This window comes from Cyprinodon tularosa, unplaced genomic scaffold (assembly GCF_016077235.1).
Source record: "Cyprinodon tularosa strain WSP-4 unplaced genomic scaffold, ASM1607723v1 ctg405, whole genome shotgun sequence".
Taxonomy (NCBI): Eukaryota; Metazoa; Chordata; class Actinopteri; order Cyprinodontiformes; family Cyprinodontidae; genus Cyprinodon; species Cyprinodon tularosa.
The window spans coordinates 281,150-308,259 of NW_024039125.1; the positions used below are offsets into that span (position 1 = coordinate 281,150).

General features: G+C 39.5%; 1 protein-coding gene across 1 annotated transcript in view; it reads right to left on the reverse strand.

Annotated features, from left to right (window-relative positions):
* The window catches only part of LOC119791919 (uncharacterized protein K02A2.6-like), a 76,631-nt gene that overhangs the window by 2,117 nt on the left and 47,404 nt on the right, over window positions 1-27,110 (reverse strand). The window contains exons 3-4 of the mRNA XM_038298306.1: window positions 19,056-19,164; window positions 7,972-11,457 (exon numbers count right to left, since the gene is read on the reverse strand). Coding sequence (XP_038154234.1) covers window positions 7,972-11,457; window positions 19,056-19,164 — 3,595 coding nt within the window. The remainder of the gene's footprint in view (window positions 1-7,971; window positions 11,458-19,055; window positions 19,165-27,110) is intronic.

Genomic DNA, 27,110 nt, shown 5'->3' on the forward strand with positions numbered 1-27,110 from the left:
AACCAGACCCTTACCCTAACCCTAACAAGTTCATTGGAACACAATTTAATATATATGGCATTTAATAACATACCAACATGTTTCATTCCTAACCCTAAAATTGTTTGACTTCTTGCCAGACCTAATACTTAATTACTTATCATGATAGTTTTATTCCAAACCCTAAATTCTTTGGAACCCAATTTAATATACAAGATACTTAATAACTTACCTAGATGGTTTATTCCAAAATGTAAGGTCTTCGGACCTCTTGCCTAAACCTATTTAATATACAGCTATTCAAAATGTCCCCACTTTCCTTGATGGGCCCTTGGCTGGCCCTTGGTTGGTCCCCCAAATATAGTTTCTGTCCTGATTTGTGGACATTAAGATCAAAAGAGAAGCGTAATCTCCTGGTCAGACCCTGTATTTCAGTGAAAGGGTGGAGTCTGAGTAAAAAAAATGTGCATGCACAGGAGAAGGAGGGGGTCACTCCAGTGGCTGGAAGTTGGCTGCCATTGGGCATTTTAAATGGCTACCACTGTACATATTATTACCATGATGGCTTATCCCTAACTCTAAGGTCAGAAACAAGAACAGAGGACCCAGTATACTGGCGAGACAGACAGTGGGATTACTCAAAAAGTATTTATTTAAAACCTGCATGTAGCAGTTGTTAGGGTATCTACAGTAATGTTGGAACCTCTGCAGGATAGAAACACAGGTTAGTGACCATGACAATCTGACTGAGGATGATTATCCATGTGAGTCAATAACCCGGTTTACAGGTTCAGTCCATGCCCAGAGAACGAGCTAGTCCCAAGCCACGTCATGCAAGCAGATAAGAACAGGAACAGGCAGGCTCGGAGGTCCATGAATCCAAAGACAGCTCAGGCAAACCATTCAGACAGGAACAGGTAGGTTCAGTGATTAAGAGGCAGACCATGTAAGATGAAGTAATCAGAAACAATAAGGTAATGCTAAAAATACTCTCACCACTGGCTAGAGAGAACAAAATGATCTCGCCCAGCTGACTCGGAGCAAGTACCTTAAATAGAGGCAGGAGCAGGTGGATCAGATGAACAGTGATTAGAAGCCAGCACATACACCTTGTTCAGTTATGAAAACGGGAGATTCCAATGAACGTGCATTGGTCCGTGCATTGCCTTTGGTTTTTTTAGTCATTTGACTGTGTTCTGGGAGTCATCAAGAGAGTGTGCTTCACTTAACAATTTCCAACACATACCTAACCCTAAACCTAAACTACACTCAACTCACCCCCAAGTCCTAAACCTAACCCCCACCCGGAGAAGAGAACCTTTCCTCTTTTGAACCAATCGTTGGTCCTCACCAGAGATGGGAAGTAACGAAGTACAAATACTTCGTTACTGTACTCAAGTAGATTTTTCTGATATTTTTACTTTACTTTACTACTTATTTTTATGGCGACTTTTTACTTCTACTCCTTACATTTTTACACAAATATCTGTACTTTCTACTCCTTACATTTAAAAAAATTGACTCGTTACTTTAGTTTTGAATCATTTCAATGGAGTTACCGTTATTATTTTTCCCGTCATCAATACCAAATTCAATCTAATTGGATGGGAATCTACGTTGCATTTGACGCACCGCTACAAGATGAATGGACAGATTCGGCGGTATTCATTCGCGGCAAATCATTGCAGCTTGGTGGCGGTGGCGTTAGCATAGTAGCATGGACGACGAGATGATTGAAAATGAACACAACGGAGATCTAGTCCTATTGGCAGGCATCCATTTAAAATGTAGGCAACGGCATGAAAAAAGTGGTTTCTACTTTTACTTTTATACTTTAAGTAAATTTACAAGCCTGTACTTTGTTACTTTTACTTGAGTAAAGAAGTTTAATCAGTACTTCCACTTTTACCAGAGTATTTTTTAACACAAGTATCTGTACTTTTACTCAAGTACGGAAAGTGAGTACTTTTGCCATCTCTGGTCCTCACAAGTATCTATAAGTCCCCAAAATGTAGCATATTCCTGGGAAATCATCCCCAAAAGGTAACAAAAACATAGCTACACACACAAAACACTGCTGTTGTTTATTTATTTACAAAGTGCAATCCTTCCACTTCAGGTCCCACTGTGTTAAATATGCAGCAGAATGCTTTCATGCTATTGTCCTCAAAGTGCACTGAGTTTAAGTGTGATGCTAATAGAAAGAGAGCGGACCATTTAGTGAACAGAAAGCATAATTTAGTTATTTTTCCAACCTGGAGCCCTCACAAAGATATGCTGTTCATTCAGTGTGTTGCTGCCTGTGAAGAATTGTTCAAAATCTATCAGAGCACAGTGACGTTAAAATTGTGTGTTCAACTTATATATTTCTGTTTAAGCAGGCATTATATTTGTTGAAGGTTACAATGGTGTAAGATGACCTGGCAGAAACTTAGCAGAGTTTCTTAACAGGATAAACATCTGAGCAGAAGCTGGGACCAGTCAGTTTGAAATAGGTGTTGTTTAAACAGTAACAAGCAAGAGCAATTAGTGGTAAAAAAAAAAAAAAAAAAAAGAAAAGTTACTATGAAACACCTCAAGAGGTCAGTTCTGTGGTAACCATTGTGTTGTGCAAAAAGGTTTCTCTCAATGTTTTGTAACTTCTTTGAGCCACCCCAGTCAGAGCTCACTGACAGATTCTATGTAACTGTGAGCTGTCCACTTGCATGTGTTTAAATTAAAGGGAAGCGTTGTTTCTTGCAGTCTGCTGTGTCTTGACTGTGACTTCACATTAATGTGCTGTGAAGTCACAGCATAATCCTTTAATTGACCTCTCTTTTTACAATTTACACATTCTATCGTTTATTCGGCCTCATTTCTACATATTCTATTAGTCTTTTGTATCTTCTATGTTTTTCCACCATTCAGTTAAATATTTTAATTAAAATGTATTGCCTTATTTGAGAATCAAAAAGAAAAGGCATCAAAAAGGACACTAAAAACAGTTTAATGTTCCTTAATTATAGGCTTGTTTTACTTTGAAATATATATATATATTTTTTTTTTTTTTGCTTATGTAATACAAGCACTTGCTTTACAAGCACTAGGATTTTGTGACAGAATGAAATCCAACACTTTTGACAAATAGTAATATATACAACTGGAATCCACTTTTCACTCAGACTTTTTGTGTGAATCAATTTGATTGATTTTCTTTGCAATTATTTTATGCACTCTAAAAAAATAAAATGTGAATAATTCACTTTTTCATAAAATAAGTGCATTTGTTCTTGAATTGAGGAGGTGAGACACTTTGACAATGGAGCAAGACAATTACATTTAAAATAAGAAAATAACAATTACATTGTCTTATTTTGAGTGCATATAATATTATTATTTTATTTTAAGATAAAAAATACTAATTTCATTATGAAGTCTTTTTAATTACCTACCTAAATTAAGTGTAGACACCTTAATTTAAGAAATGTTTTCTTACTTCTAGGTGGTATTTTGGGAGTATTTTCTGAACCTAGATACTCATTATATCTGGTCGGGCGCAGTTTTTTAACTGCCATCTAGCAAGTCTGAGTCTATGTGTTTTTCTTATGTATGTGCAAATAAGGAGGTAAAAGTGTATAAAAACACAGTTTGAAGCCCATTAAAATTAAGCCCTTAAACACAAATTAACATGTAAGCTGACATTTTAACAGAATCCTGGGAAGAAAAATTCAAAATGTTTTAATGATTTTTTTAAAATGTGTTTTTTTATTCCTTTTTTTTAGATCACACAAAGTTGAATGGTAAACTTGTCCCTGTATTAGTTTACATCTCAAATCTTTAAGCAATCTGAATGAATCACAATTTTCTGATTTATTTCAACATGGAAAAAGAAAAAAAGAATCAAACAGCAGAGATTTCAATTAAAAGTTTTAGTTGAATGTTTCAAATAAACCCAAGGACACAGTAGAAACAATAAAGGAACTGCATTACATGGTTTTAATGCACATTGCAGGACCTAGAAAAACAGAAAAAGCGGAGTGTTCCTCCCAGCACAAAGTGCTTCAAAACCGTGCAATGCACAGTTGTAAGTTGCTCAACTGGCTTATAACATGGTCCAAATCACTCAACATTTTAGAACAAATCTTTATTTATCTTACAAAAGATGCAAAATTCTTTTACTTGTCACACAGCCTAGAATAGCACTTCAGGATGGAAAAAAATAGTTTCAAATGAGAAAGCTCACCAAATATGCTTTAAGGGGAATACCATTTGTTTTTACATTGGCCTCTTGATTTTATTTTATATACTGTTCTGAAGAAATTCGGTTTTGTTATATCCAAGTAATGTCTTCCTTTGGGGAATGAGTTGAAGGCACAAACTAAACTTTTCAAAATTTATCATTTATGGTACGCCAGCATTCAGAACATGTAGGAGAATCACTGTCCCCCAGACATCCGCCGTTATATTATTTATATAAATATCCTTTGAAAACAAAACGGCGTCATCTGCGCATGCCGGCTACCATTCATTCTTCCTGTCCGCTGAACTGCTGCTAGTTTTCCTCACATGCCTGGAAGATGTCTAGTGCTACTACCACAGATGATCTCACTCTTGAAATGGAATTGAACGATTCAAATTAGCAAGACGAACGAATAGAAGGGGTAGAGCTAGCCGCCTGTGGCCCGGGCTGCCTGACACAACATTAGTCTGAACTTCTTGTGGAGGCCTCAAATTTTATCTCTAAACAACCATTAGCATGGCTTTTATATCAGATTGATTTACCTACAGAAAATAAAACAGCTCTGAAGGAAACCATGACAATTAATGTTATTTTATGTATTAATGTTCCTTAAATATTTCCATTAATTTAATATTGTAGATATTGTAATATGTATTTACTGTTGTTTTAGATGAAATGAGATTCAATAAACCATTGCATTGGATTGGATGAAACACAACGCTAAATGAAACTGAACATCCCTCTTAATCGCAAGGTTGTTCAAGATAGATGTGTCGTTTTTTTGTGGGCCTCTTCCTCTGAGACTGGATATGCAGACTCTTTCAGAGTTGAGCCCGCTCTAAGAATACTTCTCCTTTTTTCCAATCTTCATTTCTGCACTGCAAAAAAAATGAGATCTCAATAAGTCATTTTTTCTTAAATAAGTGCATTTTTCTTGAATTGAGAAGATAAGTGAGACATTTTGCCAATGGAACAAGACAAATTACAGTTAAAATAAGAAAAAAAAATTGCTTTGTCTTATTTTTAGTGTATCTTATGCTATCTTATTTTAATAGTAGAACAATTGATTCCATTCAAAAATATTCCTATTTACCAGCTCAAATTAAGGCTAAATATATTAACACAATTTTTTTTACTTATTTATAAATCGTTTTTGCAGTGTGGGATGTAGGAAGTGCCGTCTATAGTGATCAAAATTGTTCCTTACTCATAGAACTTTGTTCAAAAGAAGGTTCAGCAGTGATAGTTCTTACTGAGGTAATTTAGGTTGGACAATCTTCCACAGGAGCTGTTGTCATCTTCTTTTCTTCATTTCTATCAAAAACAAAACAATCAATCTACCTTCTCCCATGTTTCTGTAAGGGTAGCGGTGGAGCTGGTGCCTATCTCCAGCATTTTATGTTGAAAGGTGGGAGTCCACCCTGGATAGAGACAGAGACACACAAACACAAACTCACACCTAAGAACAATTTTGAGAAAATCACCTAAAGCCTCTTTCCCACTGAAAATATCCAGTTAAAGCATGTTTTTCAAACATGGTTGGACCCGCTAACAATCAGCATTTGGTTCTCTTTCCCACTGGCCAAAAAAACTGAGCCTAACCCTTGGTGGCAGCTGCTGGCCTGTGTCCCCCCGCGCCTGCGTGTTTAGTGACACCATAGCGCTGACTTAGTGTTGATGATGTCACCAGTGCCACAGAAAACAACAAAGTAAACTATGAAGAGTAACATGGAAGGAAGCCAGAGCGTATTCAGTGTGCTTTATTGTTTCTCTCTGAATCCCTCTCACCAGAGCTGCTCCATGTTTATCGAATGTAAACAGATTTGATTCTGCTTGTTAGATCAGAAGTGACTGGCGTGGTGTGTTGATGTCCGTATGTTGCGTTCAAGGTATCAGGTAATTTATCGGGTCAACCCAATTCTGGTGTTCCCACAGCATGCCGTTCAGAGCAGAGGCAATATTAACGTTAGTCACTTGCTGACACGCGTCAGTTAACTTTTCCCACTGCCACTAAAAGATAATAGCTCCTGGGTTCAACCGGGTTTTTGCCAGTGGGGAAAGGGGTATAACACTCATACTTTTGGACTGTGGGAGTAAGCTGGAGAACCCAAACATCCACATGGAGAACATCCAAACTCCATGCAAAAAGATCCTCAGTCAGGTATCAAATCCAGCGCCTTCTTGGTGCACGACAAACTGCAGCACTGTGTAGCAGCTACTATGGAAGGAGAAGTAATCATAATTATTACAGAAGAAATAAATTTCCTTCACCTACTGCACAATTCTAGCACTTAGATCTGCTTGAATCTTTTAAAATAACATCTTAAATAGTTGCTGATGCCACCTTGATCAATGCAAGTTTCTTTGCAACCATAGAATAGTTATTCAGAACCAGAACCCCATCAGCAATGAGTGATCAACATGATATATATCAGGTCGTTACTTTGAAGCCTGCATTGTTTCGGCGTCTCTCCATAACTCAGCCCTTGATGTTCATCCACAGAGCCAATTATGATTACATGAAAATGCATGAAGCCCTAAAGGAACAAACCTAATGCAGTAGCTTGAACTCACAATGGACAAAAGAATGAGTAGAGATTTGTAAGAAAGAAGATCACAGAGCCCTTCTGATAGCTCTCATCAAAACTAATTGGTAAATCTTACTCCCACCACCCCCTCTTCTTCTCTCAGTTGAACTGTGTCACGTGGAGATACTGTGCCTGCTCATGCAAAAATAATTTCATGCATATTTAAGTTGGATGCAAATTAGAGTGCACAATGAACATGACTTTTAGCTTGAAATTTAATTACAAGTGTAGTTCCCCATTGAAAATGAGTTTACTTTTTACCCTGTCTGTCTTTATTTTTTCTTTATTTTTTTTTTTTTTGCTGCTATTCATTTTGCATGTGTCTTGCAACCCATTATGAGAATCCATGTCATGAATTCAAATCTCTGGTGTGACAGAAGAAGAAAAGAAATGAAGCCATTCCAAACACCCATCTCATATTTTATACAACAAAGAGGCTGTATTCACAGAAATGGAGACACAGAGAGAAGCACATATAGAAACTTTTGGCTGTGCGTTTCTTTTGATTCTCTGACTTTTCTTACTATATTTCCAGAAGTTCTTTCTTTTTTTCCACTGCATTGTGACTCACCTTGGCCCAGAGACTGGGAGGACAAGCTGTCAATGATCACTGCACTTCATTGGGGTTGGTTAAGTGCGAGCTACCCCAACCCCATGTGGCCTAGTTTCTCAAGAACACTCACACTATGTGACTGCTCATTACCACGTCCCTAGCAGAGCCTAACATGGATACATGAACTCTGAGAAGAGTTCAAGGACGCTCCAATGTCCACCACGTTTTTCCCTTTTATTTCCCCTCCTACCACTACTTCATCACCAACTCCCATCTCTTTGTCCTTTTGTGGTAAATTACAAGAGACTTCTTATTCCACAGGAAGGTGGTTTATTTTTATAACATGAACAGCATACAGCTTCACACGGACTTTTCTTTTCTACTCTCTTTTCTACTGACCGCACTCTTCTTCTACGGTCCATAACAATACCAACAAGTAACAGCGCTTCCTAGTGGGCATGTATGTATTACACTTAAACTCCACAGTTACTACATCCCTCCCCTCTTAAGCATTAACAACCAAACTTTAACTGTTCCACTAACAAGCTTATCTTTCATTTAGCTAACTGGAAATCTTTAAGGTAACTAGGCAACCTTATTTGCCTTTTCGATTGTCTCTTAACTGGAGTTACACTCTTTTCAGTTCCTTGTTCAGTCTCTGGTTTTTTCACAGCTTCCACAGCCGTTGGCTCCTCCAACTTCTCTCCACCGAGAACGACCTCCTCAGCTTCCAGCCATTCTTCATTTTTTCCTTCAGACCCACTAGAATTAACAGGGTCAACCGGTTGGTTGCTGTTGCATTTTTCTGGTTTCGGGTAGTGAGTGTGAATCTGATCCACATGTCTCCTCACTATCCTCCCATCCCCAAGCATCACTTTGTAGGACACCGGTCCAGTCACCGACTCAATGATTCCTGGGATCCACTTTGGGCCTAAACTAAAGTTCTGGGTCAACACTGAGTCTCCTGTTTTGAACCAACGTCCCTTCGCTTTTTTATTGTGATCTTTCATCTGTCTTTCTTGGTTCCCTCTCACTCTTTTGCTCAGATCTGGATGAATGGAATCTAATGTACAACATAGTTTCCTCCCAAGAAGTAACTCTGCTGGAGATAAACCAGTTGTAGTGTGAGGAGTAACCCTGTAGCTAAATAACACTCTGGCTACTTTGGTTGTCAGGGTGCCCTCTGGACATTTCTTCATCATTCTCTTGAATGTTTGTACACCTCTCTCTGCTAACCCATTACTCGCTGCATGATAAGGAGCAGAGGTTACATGGCGAATGCCATTTTTGTTCAGGAAGTCCTTGAATTCCATGCTTGTGAAACAAGTGCCATTATCCGATACCAACAACTCAGGCAAACCATGGTTACTAAAACTGGTTCGCAGGCACTCAATTGTAGTGGCTGAAGTAGCGGAGCTTACTGGATACACATCCATCCACTTTGAATAGGCGTCAACCAGCACAAAAAACATTTTCTCCATAAACGGTCCTGCATAATCCACATGTATGCGGCTCCAAGGCCTATCAGGCCAATCCCATGGATGCAATGGAGCGGGTGCAGGAATGTTGCGGTGCTCTTGGCATGTGGTACAGCTCTTTACAGTGTCCTCCACATTTTTGTCCAACCCGGGCCACCATACATAGCTCCTAGCCAATGCCTTCATTCTGGACACTCCTGGGTGGCACTGATGAAGCTGCCTCATAACCTGTTCTTGACCTGGTTTCGGCACAATCACCCTCGAGCCCCACAACACACACTCGTTCTGTTTACTGAGTTCATGCTTCCTTACTTCGTAGGGGGCAAACTCCTCCCCTTCCCGCTTTGATGTCCATCCATTTCGCACCATCTCCCGCACCCTCGAGAGCACCGGGTCTCTGTCCGTCCATTCTTTTACTTGATCAGATGTCACCAATGTTATGTCAGCGCTCTCCAGCATGAGTACTGTCTCTTCCCGTCTCTCTACTTCTGCTTTCACGGGCAAAGGAAGGCGGCTTAGGGCATCAGCATTACAGTGATTTTTTCCTTCCTTATACACTATTGTGTATTCATAGGCTCTCAATGTTACTGCCCACCTTTGGATTCTAGGGGAGGCCATCTGTGGTACGGCTCGCATCTCACTGAACAGAGACAACAAAGGTTTGTGATCTGTTACTATAGTGAATTTACGTCCATAAATATACTTATGGAACCGTTTTATTCCGAACATCACAGCTAGTCCCTCCTTATCCAGTTGTGAATAGTTTTTTTCCGCTGCGTTCAATGTTCGTGAGGTGAATCCTACGGGCCTCTCAGTTCCATCTGGCATGTGATGTGACAGCACCGCACCTACTCCATAAGGTGAGGCATCACATGACAGCACAATGTCTTTCTCTGGGTCGTAATGCACTAGTACTTGTGCAGACTGCATCATTTCCTTTGATTTTTCAAAAGCAACTTGCTGTGCTTCTCCCCACTGCCACCTCTTGTCTTTTTGAAGCAGTTTATGCACTGGAGCAAGAATTGTTGACAGATTGGGCAGGAACTTGTTGTAGTAGTTTAACAGTCCTAAATATGCCTTCAACTCTGTCACATTCGAAGGTGTAGGTGCCTCTTGGATTGCTTGCACCTTTTCATGAACTGGGTGCAATCCGGTTGCATCCACTTTATGACCCAGGAACATCACCTCCTCATTCATAAACAAACATTTTTCTCTTTTGAGACGTAGACCAGCCTCCTCCAGCTGTTCCAACACCATGGCCAGCGTCCGCAGGTGATCTTGGTCATCTTTCCCTGTGAGCAGGATGTCATCCAGGAAAATTGCCACCTGGGGAATGCCCTGCAGCAATCCCTCCATTATCCGTTGGAATATCGCTGGGCTGGATGATACCCCAAAAGGTAGTACTTTGTATGTGAACAATCCCTTGTGCGTGTTTATGGTCACATACCTCTTTGCTTCCTCATCCAGTGGAATCTGGTGATAGGCGTGACTCAGATCCAACTTTGTGAACTTTTGTCCACCCGCCAGCGTAGCGAACAGGTCCTCAATTCTGGGAATTGGGTACTGCTCCAACTTGGATATTTGATTTACTGTCAGTTTGTAGTCTCCGCACAGTCTTACTGTCTCATCTGGTTTTAACACAGGAACAACAGGCGCCGCCCACTCTGCATGTTTTACTGGTTCAATGATCTCTTGGGCAAGGAGACGATCCAGTTCCGCCTCCACTCTTCCTCTCATGGCATAAGGAACAGGCCTAGCTTTAAAAAATCTGGGGACTGCTTCCTTGTCTATGTATATTTTTGCTGGGGGGCCTTTAAATTTCCCTAGTTCTTTATTAAACACCTCCCCGTATTTTCCCAAAACCTCCTCTAAAGTTTCCTTTCTAACATGGTGGATTTTGGTTTCTGGACTCCCCTGTACCTCTACTGGGTTCCCCTCCAGGATGTGGTGGACTTGGGGGGTTGATCTCCACTGTAGGCCTAACTTTTGAATCCAATAACGGCCAATCAGACTGGGGCCTGACCCTGCTACGACTACTACCGGTAAGTCATGCACTCGTCCCTTATGATGCACCTTAACTAGTGCTGCTCCCACAACTTTTACTCTATGACCAGTGTAGGTTTTGAGTTGCACTTTACATGGGTGTAGCTTTGGTGCCTCTTTCCCTCTCAAGGTATTGAATACGGAGTGGTTCATTACTGTTACTCCGCATCCTGAGTCCACTTCGAACTGAGCGTCCGTCTCATTAACTGTTAGTGTCTCTATGAATGGAGCTACCGCTGGTACGTCAAGTTCATCTATTTTGTACAATGTGAACATGACTTCCTCTGCATCCATGCTCTCTTTGTCGTCCTCCCTCTGGCTGACGTAATGGGCTCCCTGCGTTCTCCCCTGTCTACTTGTCTGCCCACCACCCCCTCTAGTCTTCGACTGACCACCTGGGCCTTTGGACCTACATACTTTCTTAATGTGGCCAATTTTTCCCACATTTGTGACAGGTTTCTTTAATAAACCTACATTCACCCGCTGTATGGTGCTCACCTCCACATCTGTAGCAACCTTTATGCTGGAGCTGCTGCCGACTTGGGGTCTGTTTTGATGAAATTTTATGCACCACTTGCGGCGTCCTCCCATGTGATGCTGAAAAATCCAAAGATTGTAAGTCTTTTACATCTTTGCTGGCTGTTTCAATCGCCTGAGCTAACTTCAACGCCTTGTCAAAGCTCAAATCTGGTTCGGACAACAGTCGGCGCTGAATGCGGTCATCTCCGATGCCACAGACCAGTCTGTCCCGTATCATCTCCGACAACTTATCTTCTTAATTGCAGTCTTGCGCCAATTTCCTCAGGACAGCAACATATTCCATGACTGTTTCACCATTTTTCCTGTTTCTGGAATTAAACTTGAAACGTTGCACAATCTCACTGGGTTTTGGGTTGAAATGGTCCTTTAATAACTTGACCAGCTCATCGAACGTCTTGTCTCCTGGCTTGGCGGGGCTTACCAGATTTCTCATTAGGCTATACGTCTGACTGCCCACTGCACTGAGCAAAATAGCTTTCTGCCGACCTGCATCATCGATCTCATTAGCTTCAAAAAAATGGTGGAGCACCTCACAATATTCCTCCCACGTCTGGGTTTGGGAATCAAAAGGAGCGGTACTTCCTACCATGCCCGCCGCCATGGTCCTCTGTTGATTTACACGTCCGTTCTTCTTTTTTTTTAAACTTTGCAATTTAGCCGAGAGGCTTGCTCATTTGTCTGCCGAGGAATCCGCTGTGCCTTTATCCTCGGCTTGACTTTATCCTCGTCGCCATTTATGTGGTAAATTACAAGAGACTTCTTATTCCACAGGAAGGTGGTTTATTTTTATAACATGAACAGCATACAGCTTCACACGGACTTTTCTTTTCTACTCTCTTTTCTACTGCCCGCACTCTTCTTCTACGGTCCATAACAATACCAACAAGTAACAGCGCTTCCTAGTGGGCATGTATGTATTACACTTAAACTCCACAGTTACTACACCTTTAAACTCTCACACTGCATGATCTTCAGCTCTCCAAACGTGTCTGATGTATCCTGATCCATCGCTGAGTGCCAGAGGTCTGTCATAAATTTGTTAGACAAACCTCTAGCACCAGCAGAGAGTCATTAATGAAATCAAATCCTTTGAAAGCAAAGTTCTCTATGGCTTTAGTTTCACACTGTACCGATAGAAGCTACATGGTACAGTTTGCGTTTATAAAAGAGAATTGATCCATAAAGGTGTAAGAGTGAATTGACCATTCTGCTGTGTCATGGCCCACACAAAGTAATCAGCTGCTTAAAAAACGACTTGGTGAGAAATCATAAAAAAAAACATTTATAATTTTTCTTCTGTGAGGAAAATAATGTCAGTTATTCTGGCCATTGGTATATCTCCTACTCCAACTGCGGCAGTTACAGACGTTCTTAATTAGACATTGGAAAATGTTTCCTGTGGCTGTGAGGCTGCATTTGATCTGTATAAAAAAAGACTCTATCAGTATTTCTTTTGAGAAGGTTGGAAATCCAATGGACTCTGAGGTAGAAACTTAAATTAAAAAGTTAGTAAACGGCCTGTACCTGTATAGTATTTTTTAAGTCCAAAAAACATCAAAGAGCTCTATGCTACATTCAGTCATTTACGAGGGATTCACCTTTTTGAAATCTTTTAAAATCAAGTATATACTCCTGTGGATTCTGGACTATCTCACTGGCCGTCCTCAGTGTGTAGGACACAGGGATGTGTCTCAGCAGCACTGGGGTCCCACAGGGAACAATGTTAGCACTGTTCATCTTCACCCTCTAAACTGCAGACTTCTCCATTAACTCCCCATGCTCAAAATAAGTACTTAAAGGGATAGTTCGGTATTTTTGACATGAATCTATATGGCATCGCCATCACCAGTGTCATGCAATCACACTGACTTACCCCTGGCAGCGTCCTGTGAGCAGAGTTCTCGTCCAGTTTTGGTCAAGCCGAAAGTAGTCCGGCAGGTTTGCTAGAGCCAGCGAAATAAAACGTTTCTCTTCCCAAAACATTATGTGTTCAAAAGAGTGATATTTTTGCATCCCAAAAACGTTGTAGTGGAAAAAGTCACACGTCGTTATCACTTGGTCCTATTTTCTCTCTGTTCGTATCAGTGCGCGCCGTCATTCAGACAGCGAGCTCAACAACAGCCAGATGCATGTCTCCCTCCGCCTAGCTCCTAGCTGGGCGGAGGGAGACATGCATCTGGCTGTTGTCAGGTTAGTAGGCCCTAGCTGTCTGAATGACGGCGCGCACTGATACGAACAGAGAGAAAATAGGACCAAGTGATAACGACGTGTGACTTTTTCCACTACAACGTTTTTGGGATGCAAAAATATCACTCTTTTGAACACATAATGTTTTGGGAAGAGAAACGTTTTATTTCGCTGGCTCTAGCAAACCTGCCGGACTACTTTCGGCTTGACCAAAGCTGGACGAGAACTCTGCTCACAGGATGCTGCCAGGGGTAAGTCAGTGTGATTGCATGACACTGGTGATGGGGATGCCATACAGATTCATGTCAAAAATACCGAACTATCCCTTTAAGTACAGTAATCAAGTAAATGTATTTTTTTTACTTTCCACTACTTAACGTATGAGATCATGAAATGCTATTTGTTGTTGATCTATTTGTTTAGAATTCTGTTCTTTATTAATTTATTTAATATAAATCTGAAAAAATGACAAAAACCTTGTTTTTACTTGTTTTTTTTTTTGTTTGTTTTTTTCAAAAATGAAATAAAACAGTATCTGAGATTTCACAAATATGTTGTCTTCACAATTTTTAGTCAAGTTGTATCTTTGACTGTTGATCGTGATTTTTTTTGCACATTTTTTAACTACATGCCATAGAGAATTAAATAGGTATTGGACAAAGGCAAATCAGCTGGTGTGTATTTGTGTAATGAAGGAGTTAACCTCCTTCATTACACTAATGCACACCAGGCTGTCATGCCTGTTCAGCCTGAATCAAGGTGTAAATTACTATTAGGAAGCTACTTTTTCTTGGGCAAAATGGGCTATAAAAGAGATTTAAGTGCCCAAAGATGTAAAATTTAAATTCAATTGATCTTTAGCACCAAGGTAAGTTTCAAAGACAATTCAATCAGGTTATAGTCAGATTGGGTCAAATTTCCCTGTATCTCTTTCTGTTAATCTAGCAACACTTTGCTCCTTACCACTCTATTACAACAAAGGTGTAATTTCAAAATGTTTGTAATATCTGTTCTTATGAGGGAATTGGAACATCTCTTATATCCACTATAGTTGTTTGACCTCTACTTTCCTTCCTCAACCTCCGCATACACTTAACAAGTGGGTCAAAGAGATTCTGATCACTCTCAGCTGGCCACAAAACACTCAAATGTCAGGTTTTAACTATCCACCTACACACTTCACCTTTTCTCAACTATGTTCATCAAATGCTCCCACTCATCTAATCAAATATTCCCTTTTCCATCTTTTGTTCATGCTGTGTTGGAGCTGTGCCCCTATTTGATATTTTACAGCAAATTTGACATCAACTCTTCACAGGTGTGAAAAATTACTTTAAAGGGGCATAGCACAAGTTTAAAAAGGTAAATATTATAATTCATTATTTTCCATACATGTCTTTAAAAGCCCCTGACATGTATAATGAGCTTTTTCTTTTTAACCGTAGTTGCCTCTCTTAGACAGCTGATGGGATCAAATTCTCTTGCTCGAGGGTGTGACATGCTGGCTTCTTTTATGAGTTTCTATCTTTCTGAAGATGGTGCACAAAACACAATCACAAACTTCAGACGAGATTAGAAAAAATAATTTTTCTCTGGTGCGACAAAAAGGAAATAAACTCTTACTACAAATGATGTGGAATAAGATGACATTAAGTAAATATTGCAACTATTGAGAAGAGAGATAAAGAATGAGAGCAGAAAAAAAGATTTTTTATATATTTTTGTTTATATGCAGACAGTCTACAGAGGCGGTAACAGCTTGCATGTAGTCTCTTGCTGAGTTTGAATCCAGCGGCTGTGTCCTCCGAAGGCCAGATTCGTTGGCTGATTACGTCATAGTGCCATCAAAGTGGCGTAACCTGTTCGGATTAGAAGACTACTTGTTATCTGGCAAAACAGACAAATGTTTGTCTCTTTTTGCCCATTTTGAAGGACGAGTCCATTGGATACTCCAAATCGGGGTAACCTTCAGGGGCGTGCATCCATAGACACTAGGTGGTGCTAAAGCACTAGGAAGTTTGCCCTTTATCAAAGAAAATGCCCTTTTGAAACTCGTTTTTTTAATTATTATTATTAATATTAATAAGATTTTACTGAGGTCGGTTTTGAAATGATCTTTTGAAAACCTGAGCCATTAAAAACGACTGAAACAATGCCCCGAAATGAGCCACCTACTTGCGCACAAACGACACTCTCTCACTTCCTTTGTCACGTGAACTCGCGCGGTCGCCCGCAGGGCATGCCAGATGCGCAGCATCATAGCAGTTTTCAGATAGCAGGAACGGTCGCTGACAGGCTGCTTCTCCCGTGCCCCATTAGCCAGGTAATATACAGATCAAGCAAAATCATTTTGTTGTGCATTAAAATGTCTCATTCAGCAGCACCAAACAAGCATTTTGCCAACTGGTCACCAGATAAACTAGTCGTCTCCTTGTAAGATGCTATTTTACTTTTTATATTTTATATCCATATTTTTATCTTAAGTGTATATATTAGTCTATTTTATTGCATGACGTATACCCACAGTTTTTAGATATTTTTATAATTTTATTTACCTATTCCATATTATATGTTTTATGTTGTACGATTGTACCACAAAAAATTCCTAGTTTGTGAACTCCTTCACTAACAATGGCAATAAACCTGATTCTGATTCTGAAAGTTTTACACTGTAGCCCAAGTCAATGACAGATAACGTGAGGACGACCACATAGGCTACAAATAATTTTGGTAGAGTTTGCAATTGCAAATCTACAGAAGAGGATTAGGGCCACTGAAAAAAAAAAAAATAAGTTAACTGATTTTTTTATTTTATTTCAGTTTAACATGGGAAAAAAGTCAAAATTCTGACTTTTTTCTCAGAATTTTGACTTTTTTCTCATAATTCTGTTGTATAGGTTTTGTTAGGCAACATAAATTAACACATTTTGGTCTCTTTATTGTCTTAATTGTATATTGATTTAGTAATTGCAGTACAATGCCAAGAAAGGAGGGTTAATCGTATTGAAAAATCTTAGAAGCTGTTCACATTTTATTTTTAAGTGGTTTGTGAAGCAGGTATTAAAATAGCTATTATTCTGTAGGCTGCCATAAGTCATATCCACGTGACAAAACTTCCAGTCATGTTGCCCTAATAGCCCATTATTTAAACTAATCTGGCATATTTGTTAAAGCTGTTATTATTATTATTATTATTATTATTATTAATTATTATTATTATTATTATTATTATTATCATTATTATTGTCATGATGGTTATTATTAATATATTGTAGCCAGTCACAGCAGGGAAGCTCTATACCATCAACATCTACCAGGACAGGAGATGAGGAAGAGTTCAGGGAAGACACAGAGACAGAAAAAGACCAGGATGAGGGAAAACAGCAGGATGAGGGAAAACGGGGAGATGAGCCAGATGAAAGAAAAAGAAAGATGAGCTTTAGTCTGTTCTGTTGGTGATGTGACTTTTTTTCATTGAAAACTCACGTTTAGAGAATGTTACAAATAAAAGTCAAATTTCATTCAACATGCGTGTATTTTTTTTTTTATAATTAAGTGTTCCACGTGCGCTAAAAAGTGCCCCAACCCCCCCCCCCCCTCTCCTGAGCACCTGCCCCCCAAAATGTCTGTGCACGCCTCTGGTAACCTTATATAAAAATCAGCGGGGTCGGAATAAAGAAAATCATCAACCAGTAAAGGTCTGGAAAAATTTTGAATTATAATCTGTTACTTTAAATAGAATTTAAAACTGAAATAAAATTAGGTGTTTATGCATTCGTGTTATACATTGAATTTTTAATTAAAAAAACAAAAAAATTAAATTTTAAAATCTTAAGTGATTTTTGAATTAAAGAACAACAATGATTCATCAGTTTGGTATATAGACAATTTCCTGATTCACATCTTTTATAAAACACCTGAACTGAATGTCTGTTTAGTTTTTTTTTTCTTTCTTTTTTCTGTCTTAACGTTGGCAGTGGGCTTTAGGCTGCCCTGCAAGGCTTTAAACCTAGGTTTGAATGGAGACTAAGCCATTCTCAAGCACATATCAAAGTGCTGGTTTTGAGCCCAGATCCATGTGTATTTATGATTCTGTTCATGGTGGAGAATCCTGATTCACAGGAGTAAGTTTAACCAAGCATACTAAAATGTGCAGGGTCATCTTTCACTTTTCTTTCACCGCAGTTCTTCCAGCAGTCCACACTTTCTCTGTTCTCTTTTTCTCATTGTCTTCTCCTTCTTTCCCATCGCCTGGCTTGCCAGGTTTGTCTGCTGTGTCTAAAAGTAACTAGCAACCAGACTGACAGCTCATCGGCAAATATCAATGACGTGCAGCCTGGTCCTGGACGCTTCGGATGGCTTTACCGTATTAACAGGAGAAGCGGTGCAAGTGAAATTAGACAATGTCGTCAGACAACATGCAGTAATTTATTAATATTTTAAAACAGGTTGGATCCGGATCAGCCTACGGGTGGGTCTGGATCCGGACCGTGGTTCACCAATCCGTGACCTCTGCTCTATAGCCTTGGGTATCCCATGATTCATTGCGAGTCCAAGCAAGCTGGCTGCTTCGTGTTCAGAGGCAAAAGGGAAGTGGTGAATATTGGAATTTCAGTTATTTATAATACAAGTATGTGACTAGTTCCATCTGAAATTAATGAAATGTTTGTTTTAAATAGTTATTGAGTCAGATATGTGGCTGGTAATGTTTGGTTTATTGAAAGCTTTTTTATGTCCCTTTGCAAATGGGTTTTGCTGACATTTAAGGTCAAATTTTAATATTTCTGCAATGTGGGGACTATAAATGTGATATTCCCGATGTCTACTGCTGCTGAAGCTCATTAAAAATGTTATTAGTACCCAGAACATTAGTGAGAAGTTTGGTATCCATTTTTTGACTGCTTTGTATGTTAACTGTTACGGTTGCTAGGCGACAGAGCTTACGAACAGTGAAAGCCGGGGGTAGGCTGGACTTGTTTGAATCTATAGCTAAAACTCTTCCAGACTCCTTAATTTCATTGTCCTCGAAGTGTAGGTAGACCACTGAAAGTGTACACACCCTCTGTGTCCCCAAATAACTCCTTGATCAGCTTTTCTGATGTTCTGATGCTCGGATATCAGAAGCAGAGTCCGCTTGGATGCACCTCTCCTGATGCATGAATCTGCCGCTGGACCTCTTGACACTGCTTTGACACCCAAAGTGCTGGGTATAGGATAAGGAAACAGTAACTTAGTGGCTAGGAACAAGCTTTTTTTGAAAGGAGCATTCCCCCTTCACCTTTGTCAATAATATATTCTCTACCTTCCACTTTGATAAAAAAAAAGCTTGTCTCTGATGCGTTTTTCACTTAAAAAGTTCGACTTTTTCATCTCATAATCTTTATACTTGATAATACAATGTCAATGCACATTAGACAACATTAATGAAGAATTTATGGAATTAATCCTAAGATATAATGTAAACAAACCTTTTCATCACTTGTGGAAATAAAGCTGACATTGCGGAAGCCCATTTGTACAATGACGGCCTCCGTATTGTTGGAGCGCTGGAAGCAGTTGGGGGAGGAGTTCATGGTGCTGCATTTGGACCATAAGATATCACTAAAAATTATACACTGTTGCAACAGTGGTGTCAGATGCAGGAGTTTGCCCTGCAACTGGAGGCTAATTGGTTCTGGCTTTCAAAGTTGTGTCCATTAGCTCAACACTTCACCTACGTTGCCTGCTGATGATGTCAGAAGGCCCAGTTGTTCCAGTTTAAGGCAGCCTATAACAGGCATTAACAGCTCTCATCTTGTCTGTCAGTTTTGGTCACTGGGAAGGTCTGGTCTTGTGCTTATTCTTAAACTGATGAATTAACATTCCTATTAAACCTAGTTACCGTAAATTCTCTAATATTGGCCTGTATACAGTGCTGATAGATGGCACTGGTCGGACTCATTAATCTGGAAGAAGATGAAGAACTCACTTGTTTGCACATGCATAGTGCATGAGGTTCTGGTAATTCAGCTCATAGCTGGGAGCCGGCTTGGAGCACATCTGCCTGGCTGTGTGTTTCCTGTCACGGGTCTGCCTGTGGAGCTGGTTGAAATTTGCCTTTTGTATCTCTGCCTCTTTCTGTATGACTTCTTCTGTCTCCTTGAACCCCAATCAGCCTCAGCAGACTCACACTGAGCCTGGAACTGGTGGAGATTTCTTCCTGTTTAAAGGGAGTTTCCTCTCCACTGTCGCTACAAGCATGCTTAGTGTGAGGGATTGCTGTCCAATCAATGATTTTATGCAAGCCCATTTTCCTTAAATGGAGAACTTTGAACCAATCTGACTGGATGATCTGGTTCAATTGTCTCTGTAATGTGATTGAGATGAGATGATGTGAATTGGGGCTATATAAATGAACTGAATTCAATTCAATTCAGTTTATTTATATAGCGCCAATTCACAGCTCAAGTCATCTCAAGGCACTTTACAGTTCAACCAGATCATATAGTCAAATTGATTCAAAGTTTTCTATCTAAGGAAAACCAGTTGATTGCATCGACTCAAATGCAATCCCTCACACTAAGCATGCTGGTAGCGACAGTGGTGAGGAAAAACTCCCTTTTAACATGAAGAAACCTCCAGCAGAAACATTGGGTTCAAGGAGACAGAAGCAGAGATACAAAAAGCAGCTGTAAAAGGCGGCCTGGTCCAGGAAACATACAGCCAGGCAGACGAGCTCCAAGCCAGCTCCCATGCCAGAGGATGAAGAGAGCACATCCAGTTAGTCACAGTCAGAGAAACAGGACTACACTGGAAAACAGGCTTATTTCCAGCATCTATAAACAAAGGTGTTGATGGTAGCAGCACAGCTGATATTTCTCTCCAGGATGGAGTCACAGCCAAACAGGAACAGACCAGATGAAGCTACTATGAGAAAAAGCAGAGAAAGCAGAAGGTTGAACTAAAAGATTCTGCAGAGTGGAAGAATCTGGCTTAACGTTTCTGGATCCTGGGCGAAAAGAAATGGATAGGTTAAATCGAGAGATTGATTGACAAGGGTTAAGCCTCTTAGCAGACTGATGGTAAGATAAATCCTTATGATCCATCGGGACCACCACAGGATGTTCATCACCCTCTAGCCAATGTCTCCACCCCCCTAGGGCTAGTTTGATGGCAAGCAGCTCTTGGTCCCCAACATCATAATTTCTCTCTGCTGGGGACAGTCTGCGAGAAAAACAACCACACGGATGAATCTTGTGATCAAGGTCAGACATCTGGGAGAGAACTGGTCCTACTCCTGAGTCTGAAGTGTCCACCTCTAAAATGAACTGTTTGGTGGTATCTGGTTGGATGAGAACAGGTGCATTAGCAAAAAGGTTCTTTAACTGGGTGTATGCAGCATCAGCTTCTGGGGTCCAGATGAAGGGGATCTTGGTGGAGGTTAAGGCTGCTAAGGGTTGAGCTGTCTGGCTGTATTTGCGAATATATCGCTGATAGAAGTTAGCAAACCCGAGAAACCTTTGTAGCTGCTTTCTGGTCACAGTAGAGACAGCTTAGAACGCATTCTGTGCTGTCTCTCCTTTTGAGTCAACCTAGTGTGACCAACATGCATGGGTTCAGGACTCAGCTGGACTTGTGGGGCTGGAGAGAGTGATCTGGGTTTAGGATTTATGTTACTTCTTTTCACAGCGCAGGCTCAAATTCTATTATCCAGTCGAATAGACAGATTAATAAGGTCCTCCAAAGTTTCGGGTTCATCTAAGGTGGCTAGTTTGTCCTTGATGGAATCATTTAAAAGATTTGAAAAAGCACATTTAAGTGCAGCACTGTTCCACCCTGAAGCAGCAGCTTGAATGCGGATCTTAGAGGAGTCTTGGACAAACTTACTGGGAGAATGATTAAACTGAATGGTGCATTGCATTAAAAACCCCCGGCATTTCTTAGGATCACCATCAAACCTGGGTGGATTGGGCAGCTGGCATTTGGAATACGTGGTCAGGACTGGAGATTGAGGAGCTGAAAGCTGCGAAGTTTCACTGACTGGATTGGAGGACTGTTGAAAATGAGTACGGAGAAAATCAGTTAGATCCGCTAAGCTTCTGTTTGTTTCGGCTTGTTGGTTACCCAGAGTGCGTTCTCATGCTTCTGTCTTGAAGTTTGAAGGGCTCTCTGGATTGTTTTTGCTGGGCCTTCTGTTTGGCCAGAGTGTTCTGTCATGACGGGTCTAATACTTTTTGCACACATTCACAGAGAGATTGTCAAAGTTTGAAAGTTTATTTTATTTTTATTAAAACAAAGAGACAGAAACTGGGATATCTCAGCTTGGGGTACTGCAGCCGGTGTAGATGTACTTTAGAGTCTTTTCCAAAGGAGGAGGTGGCTCTGCTGTGTTTGGCCAGGTGCCTGTGGAGAAGTTGTTTGGTTTCTCCAATATAAAGATCAGACCATTCCTCACTGCATTGAACTCTCTTTAGTCTCTGTTTAAGGGTTTACCTGCTAACATAAGCATTTAGCCTCTTTTCTATAAGACAAAGCATCACTGGACGCTCTGCTGCGGGTTACTTGTTTCTGTAAAAGTCTCTATAAAACTCTTAAAATCCTGACCAGTTTTTTCTTCCACCTATACAAATATATCTCTGCACTGTTAACACAACCTCCTTAGTCGGTGACCTTAATTGATTCATCATATTAAGTCTGCTAAACTTGGTCTTTCTTCCAGAGCTCCGGCATGTAAAATGTTTTTCTATTGTCCTAGATAATAACGGGATCAGATCTCTCATTCAATATCCTTTCAGAAGCAGAACCTATATAAGGATTGTAGCTGATGATGAAAACTGTGGAACCTGCAGTCAACTGTCAGTTTGCATGTTGAAGGTAAGAAGCAGGTTGACCTGGTAAAAAAATATATCTGAGTAATATCAGAACATCTAGTTAAGACTTTTGTTTTCCATCAGAATGTATCAAAATAATAATAATGTCCCTTATTTAGCTCAAACTTGCCTTGAAACTGTACTCTCTGTAATAATCTAGAGCTGCGCAACAGCATCATAGGCTGTAATGTGTTGTTTCAAGTGAATTCTAATACTATCCTGCTCATAGCCAAATGAGTTATAAGAAGTTTATGACTCTGCAAACAGGAATGAATGTTTCCTGAGAGACGGTCTTCTGTTCTAATGCTTCCTTTGGTCTTACTGATTGGCTTGGACTAATTAATGTGATGAGCCAATCTGAGTTTAATTTAAGAACATTTTACTCAATATGGTGCTTCAAGATTGTTTTGGTTGTTGTTTGGTGTTTTACCAATAAAACTAATGACTGTTTGTTCAAGTTCTTAGCGTTTTATAACCCTTCAATACGTTAGTGAATGTTTGGTATTTTCCTCAATTTAAAATACAATATAACATTTCAATGCTTCTCTAACAGAAAATCAGACCTTTACTTGACTATTAATGATGAATGTTGGCTTCAAACTCACGCCAAGTCATATCCGATCCAGGGGCTTAAGTATTCAAAGTAAGACTATTGCATCATTCACCTCAACGAACCGAATCTAATTGGAAACCAAATTCATTACATCATTTGTTTGTGTATGTTTTAGCTCTATTTATTGATACATTTTGGGCCAAACAGGACTTGTTACTGCTATTAATTCAATAATCTACATCTACTGTTTTCTTTACAGCTTATCTTAGACATACTGTACATCCATCCATCCATCTTCTAACACACTTATCCCAAATGGGGTCACAAGGGGTGCTGGTGCCTATCTCCAGCCGTCGACTGGTGAGAGGCAGGGTACACCCTGGACAGGTCAACACAGAGACAATAGGGGACTTTAGAGAAGCCATTTTAACCTAACAGTCATATTTTTGTACTGTGGGAGGAAGCCAGAGAGAACCCACGCATGCTCAGGGAGAACATGCAAACTCCATGCAGAAAGACCACAGGCCGGTAATTGAACCCAGAACCTTGTTGCTGCAAGGCAGCAGTACTACCACTGAGTACTGAGCAGCCCACATATTCTCTGAATGTGTCATTGTTCACTTGGGTTTTGATTAAGGGTGTCAGTGCATCGAGTTGATCTAGAGACCATCTGGATTCGAAGATTATCCATCCAAACTGCAGGGGAGCGTCAGAACAGTGTTGCCACCCCCAACAATTTGTGGCATATTGATGGGAATCACAAGCTGATCAGGTGAAATTTTTGTACATGGTAGACTGAACACTGATCTTGAAAGAATGGATATTCATTGTCTGCTGCATCCTTCAACACATGACACTGGTGCAGACCAATGGTCCCTTAATTCAGAGCCTTAAAAGTAAACTCCGGTCAGCAAGGAATAATCAATGGATCATTATCTATACCTAGAAACAAATACATTTACGGGGATTGAATGAATTTAGCATTAAACAGGAAATCAGTAATTTTCGTCAGGATCACTGAGTCTGGATGCGCCCATTTTTGCACAAATATAGTAACACGGGTTACTGCAGTCCTGGTCGTTGGATTGGAAGAGGGAGGATTTGCCACCGAACTTCTGGCCAGAGAAAAAACACATACTTGATCAACAGCCGATACCGCACCGTGACGTCACAAACTGTTAGGTGGCAGTAGTGTTCTTTGAAAAACATGGATGCCTCCAGTAAAGTGCATTCAGATGAAAATTACTCTTAATTAAAAACACTTGTCATTTATTGAACTACTTTCAGAAGTTTAATTCTGAATATGACCAGACTCTCCCTTTAAACCTAAAATCTGCAACTTCTGTGTAAAACAAAAAATACATACTTCTTGAATCCGTGTATCATTCGTTCTTTCTATTTTCAATTGTCAATCAAAAAACAAAAAAGAAAAAATTGACTGTTTTTTTTGTTTTTTATGGTTAAACCAAAAACGAAAAAAGGATTTGTTTTTCATAGATCAATTCTAAGCTCAGATCAAGAATACGAAATGGAAAAACGGACAGCAACGCAGAATTTGATATTAATATTTAATCGGTACAGTTTACGTGACCCGGAAGTTTGGTGGAGCGTTAGCTAAAAAAAACAATTGGCTTACCCCCACCACGTTCGATCAAGCTGCACCAGATAAGGCAGTCGGACCTATCAGCCATGGACAGTTACGCTCGAGGATCCAAGCGTGTGACTCTTAAGGAGGAGGACATGACAACGGAGAAAATCAGCAGGATTTTCCAGGTATAACTTTTTTCTTGAAACTTTTCTGTGCACTGTACTTTTAACTAGCAACAACAAACAGCGTTCTAGCGTCGCCATGGTAGCCACTTCATCACCCCACTGCCACGCAAAGAGCTATTTCCGGGTCACGTAAACTGTACCGATTAAATATTAAAATCAAATTCTGCGTTGCTGTCTGTTTTTCCATTTCGTATTCTTGATCTGAGCTTAGAATTGATATATGAAAAACAAATCCTTTTTTCGTTTTTGGTTTAACCATAAAAAACAAAATAACCAGTCAATTTTTTATTTTTTGTTTTTTGATTGACAATTGAAAATAGAAAGAACGAATGATACACGGATTTTCTTGAAACTATCACTATATTGTTACAGAATGGTATGAGACATTGGCGTGAAACAAAAAATCGAACCCCTCACGGCCACTGAAAAAATGAAACAAAATGTTGAAACATTTTGCCCTTTTCACTGCCAATAAACCCGCTTAAACCCAATCAGCTTTTAGTTGTAGTTGGAAGAGCTCTCTGATGCTTTTCTACACATTAATATTTGAGACTACGTATGAGGTTATATGCCTTTTTTGTCAGTGGTGAGGTCCCAGGCTGCTAAGAAAAGTTCTCTGTCCACTCTGAGATTAGGTAGCTTAGATGGTTTGGATAAAACGTCACATTAATTATGAAGGCTGAATTATAGATCTGATCACCCTTTTAATTAACATAGCCCTAATTTAATACATTACTTCATCTTCATGTAATCTCTGTTAACCCGGTTGGAATAAGACTCCTAGGACTAAAAATCTGTCTAAAACACAATTTTCCTTTTTCTAATATTTTTGTTAAGACTTTATCTTATATATTAATATTAGTTCACATAAATTAATTCTACATATAATGTGTTCATAACTTTTAAAGACTTTTATTTTCAGAAATAGAACAAAAGTCTCATAAAGGTTGATGCTTTAATCTTAGAATAACTGAGTAAGCCCTTGACAATTTGGCTTTCAAATGCTGAGTTGATTAGTTCTAATTTATTTAAAACAAAAATAGTCCTTTATCCTTTGTTGAATCAATGACAGCCCTTCACCTCCATTTTAGATTGAGAAAAAAAAATATGGGAAAGTCTCAGCAAAGCTGTGTTGGGGAAAAAAAATTACATTAGTATCATGATGACATAAAAAGTCGAAAGTAGGTAAGAAAACAGTGAATAGCTAATAACAATAGCCTTTAATGGAGCACTCACTGATGTTGCTACTGCAAAGATGTATGGATGTGAAGCTGGATCCAGGGCAATGGTATAAAAGAGGGATTAAATGTGGAATTAAAATACAGACTACAAATGCTTTGAAATCAGAAATGTATGTAATTTACTACCACATTTGAAAGTCTCTTAAATTAGATAATAAGAGGTAAAAAAAACAAAAAAATAAATCTGAATTGGACTGTTTGGAGTGCTGTAAAAATGTGACGTGGGACGTATTTTGGAAAAACCACAAACCACTGGATTATTATTCTATCATTTCAGACTTACTAAGTACACTCAATTTAATACATTTATTGATTACTATACTGAACTTGATTCATGAATGTAAATAGATGTTTCTCCTTGGCTATACCTTGGCCAAACTGCGCCTTTACCTTTCTTATACCTCACCCAAAATATCTAGGTTATCCTCAGAAATGTTCTGCATTTGTGCTGCTATAGGCTTAGACATTCCAAAACAGTTAAAAACAATCTTATGGACTTTGTTTCCAAGTTGGAAGAGGTTTCTCTTCCCATCCAGGAAGCTTTTTAAATTCAAACAGGAAAAGGCAGACTAAAGGCTTAGACTAGGCATCCCCCAAAGTCAATGCATGCATCCCCAAAATGATAACAAAACTGAAAATATCTGTTTATGGTGAACAAAGTGACACCAATACCATGGTATTAAGGGGGAGAGCTGGGTAGCGCTGTGGCTAGCTGTGCCCACTAGCAAACAGGTTAGCCTATTTTAGCTTGGTTAGTTAGCCATATCAAGCTACACTACTTTTAACTTTGTGTTAACAGCAACGTTCGTATTCTAATAACTGTTGTTTTATTTGTCTAAAATCTCAACAAAACTCATTTATTAAGATGTCCCAGTTGTTCTCCTCTGCCGTCAGATCTTAATAAAAATAATAAAAAGAAGCTGAGACTTTTTTGCCACCTTGTTAAATGGCAGAGCTCAGGCTGTCTTAGAACGCAGTACTTGCTTAATTGTTAAGCAAGTACTACTAATTGTTTTCAACTTTTAGGTACTTTAGATTGCATGAGATGAATAAAATGTAAAATCATAGAAAATATAGCTAATAATATGTTGAGGCTTCAAAAGAGAG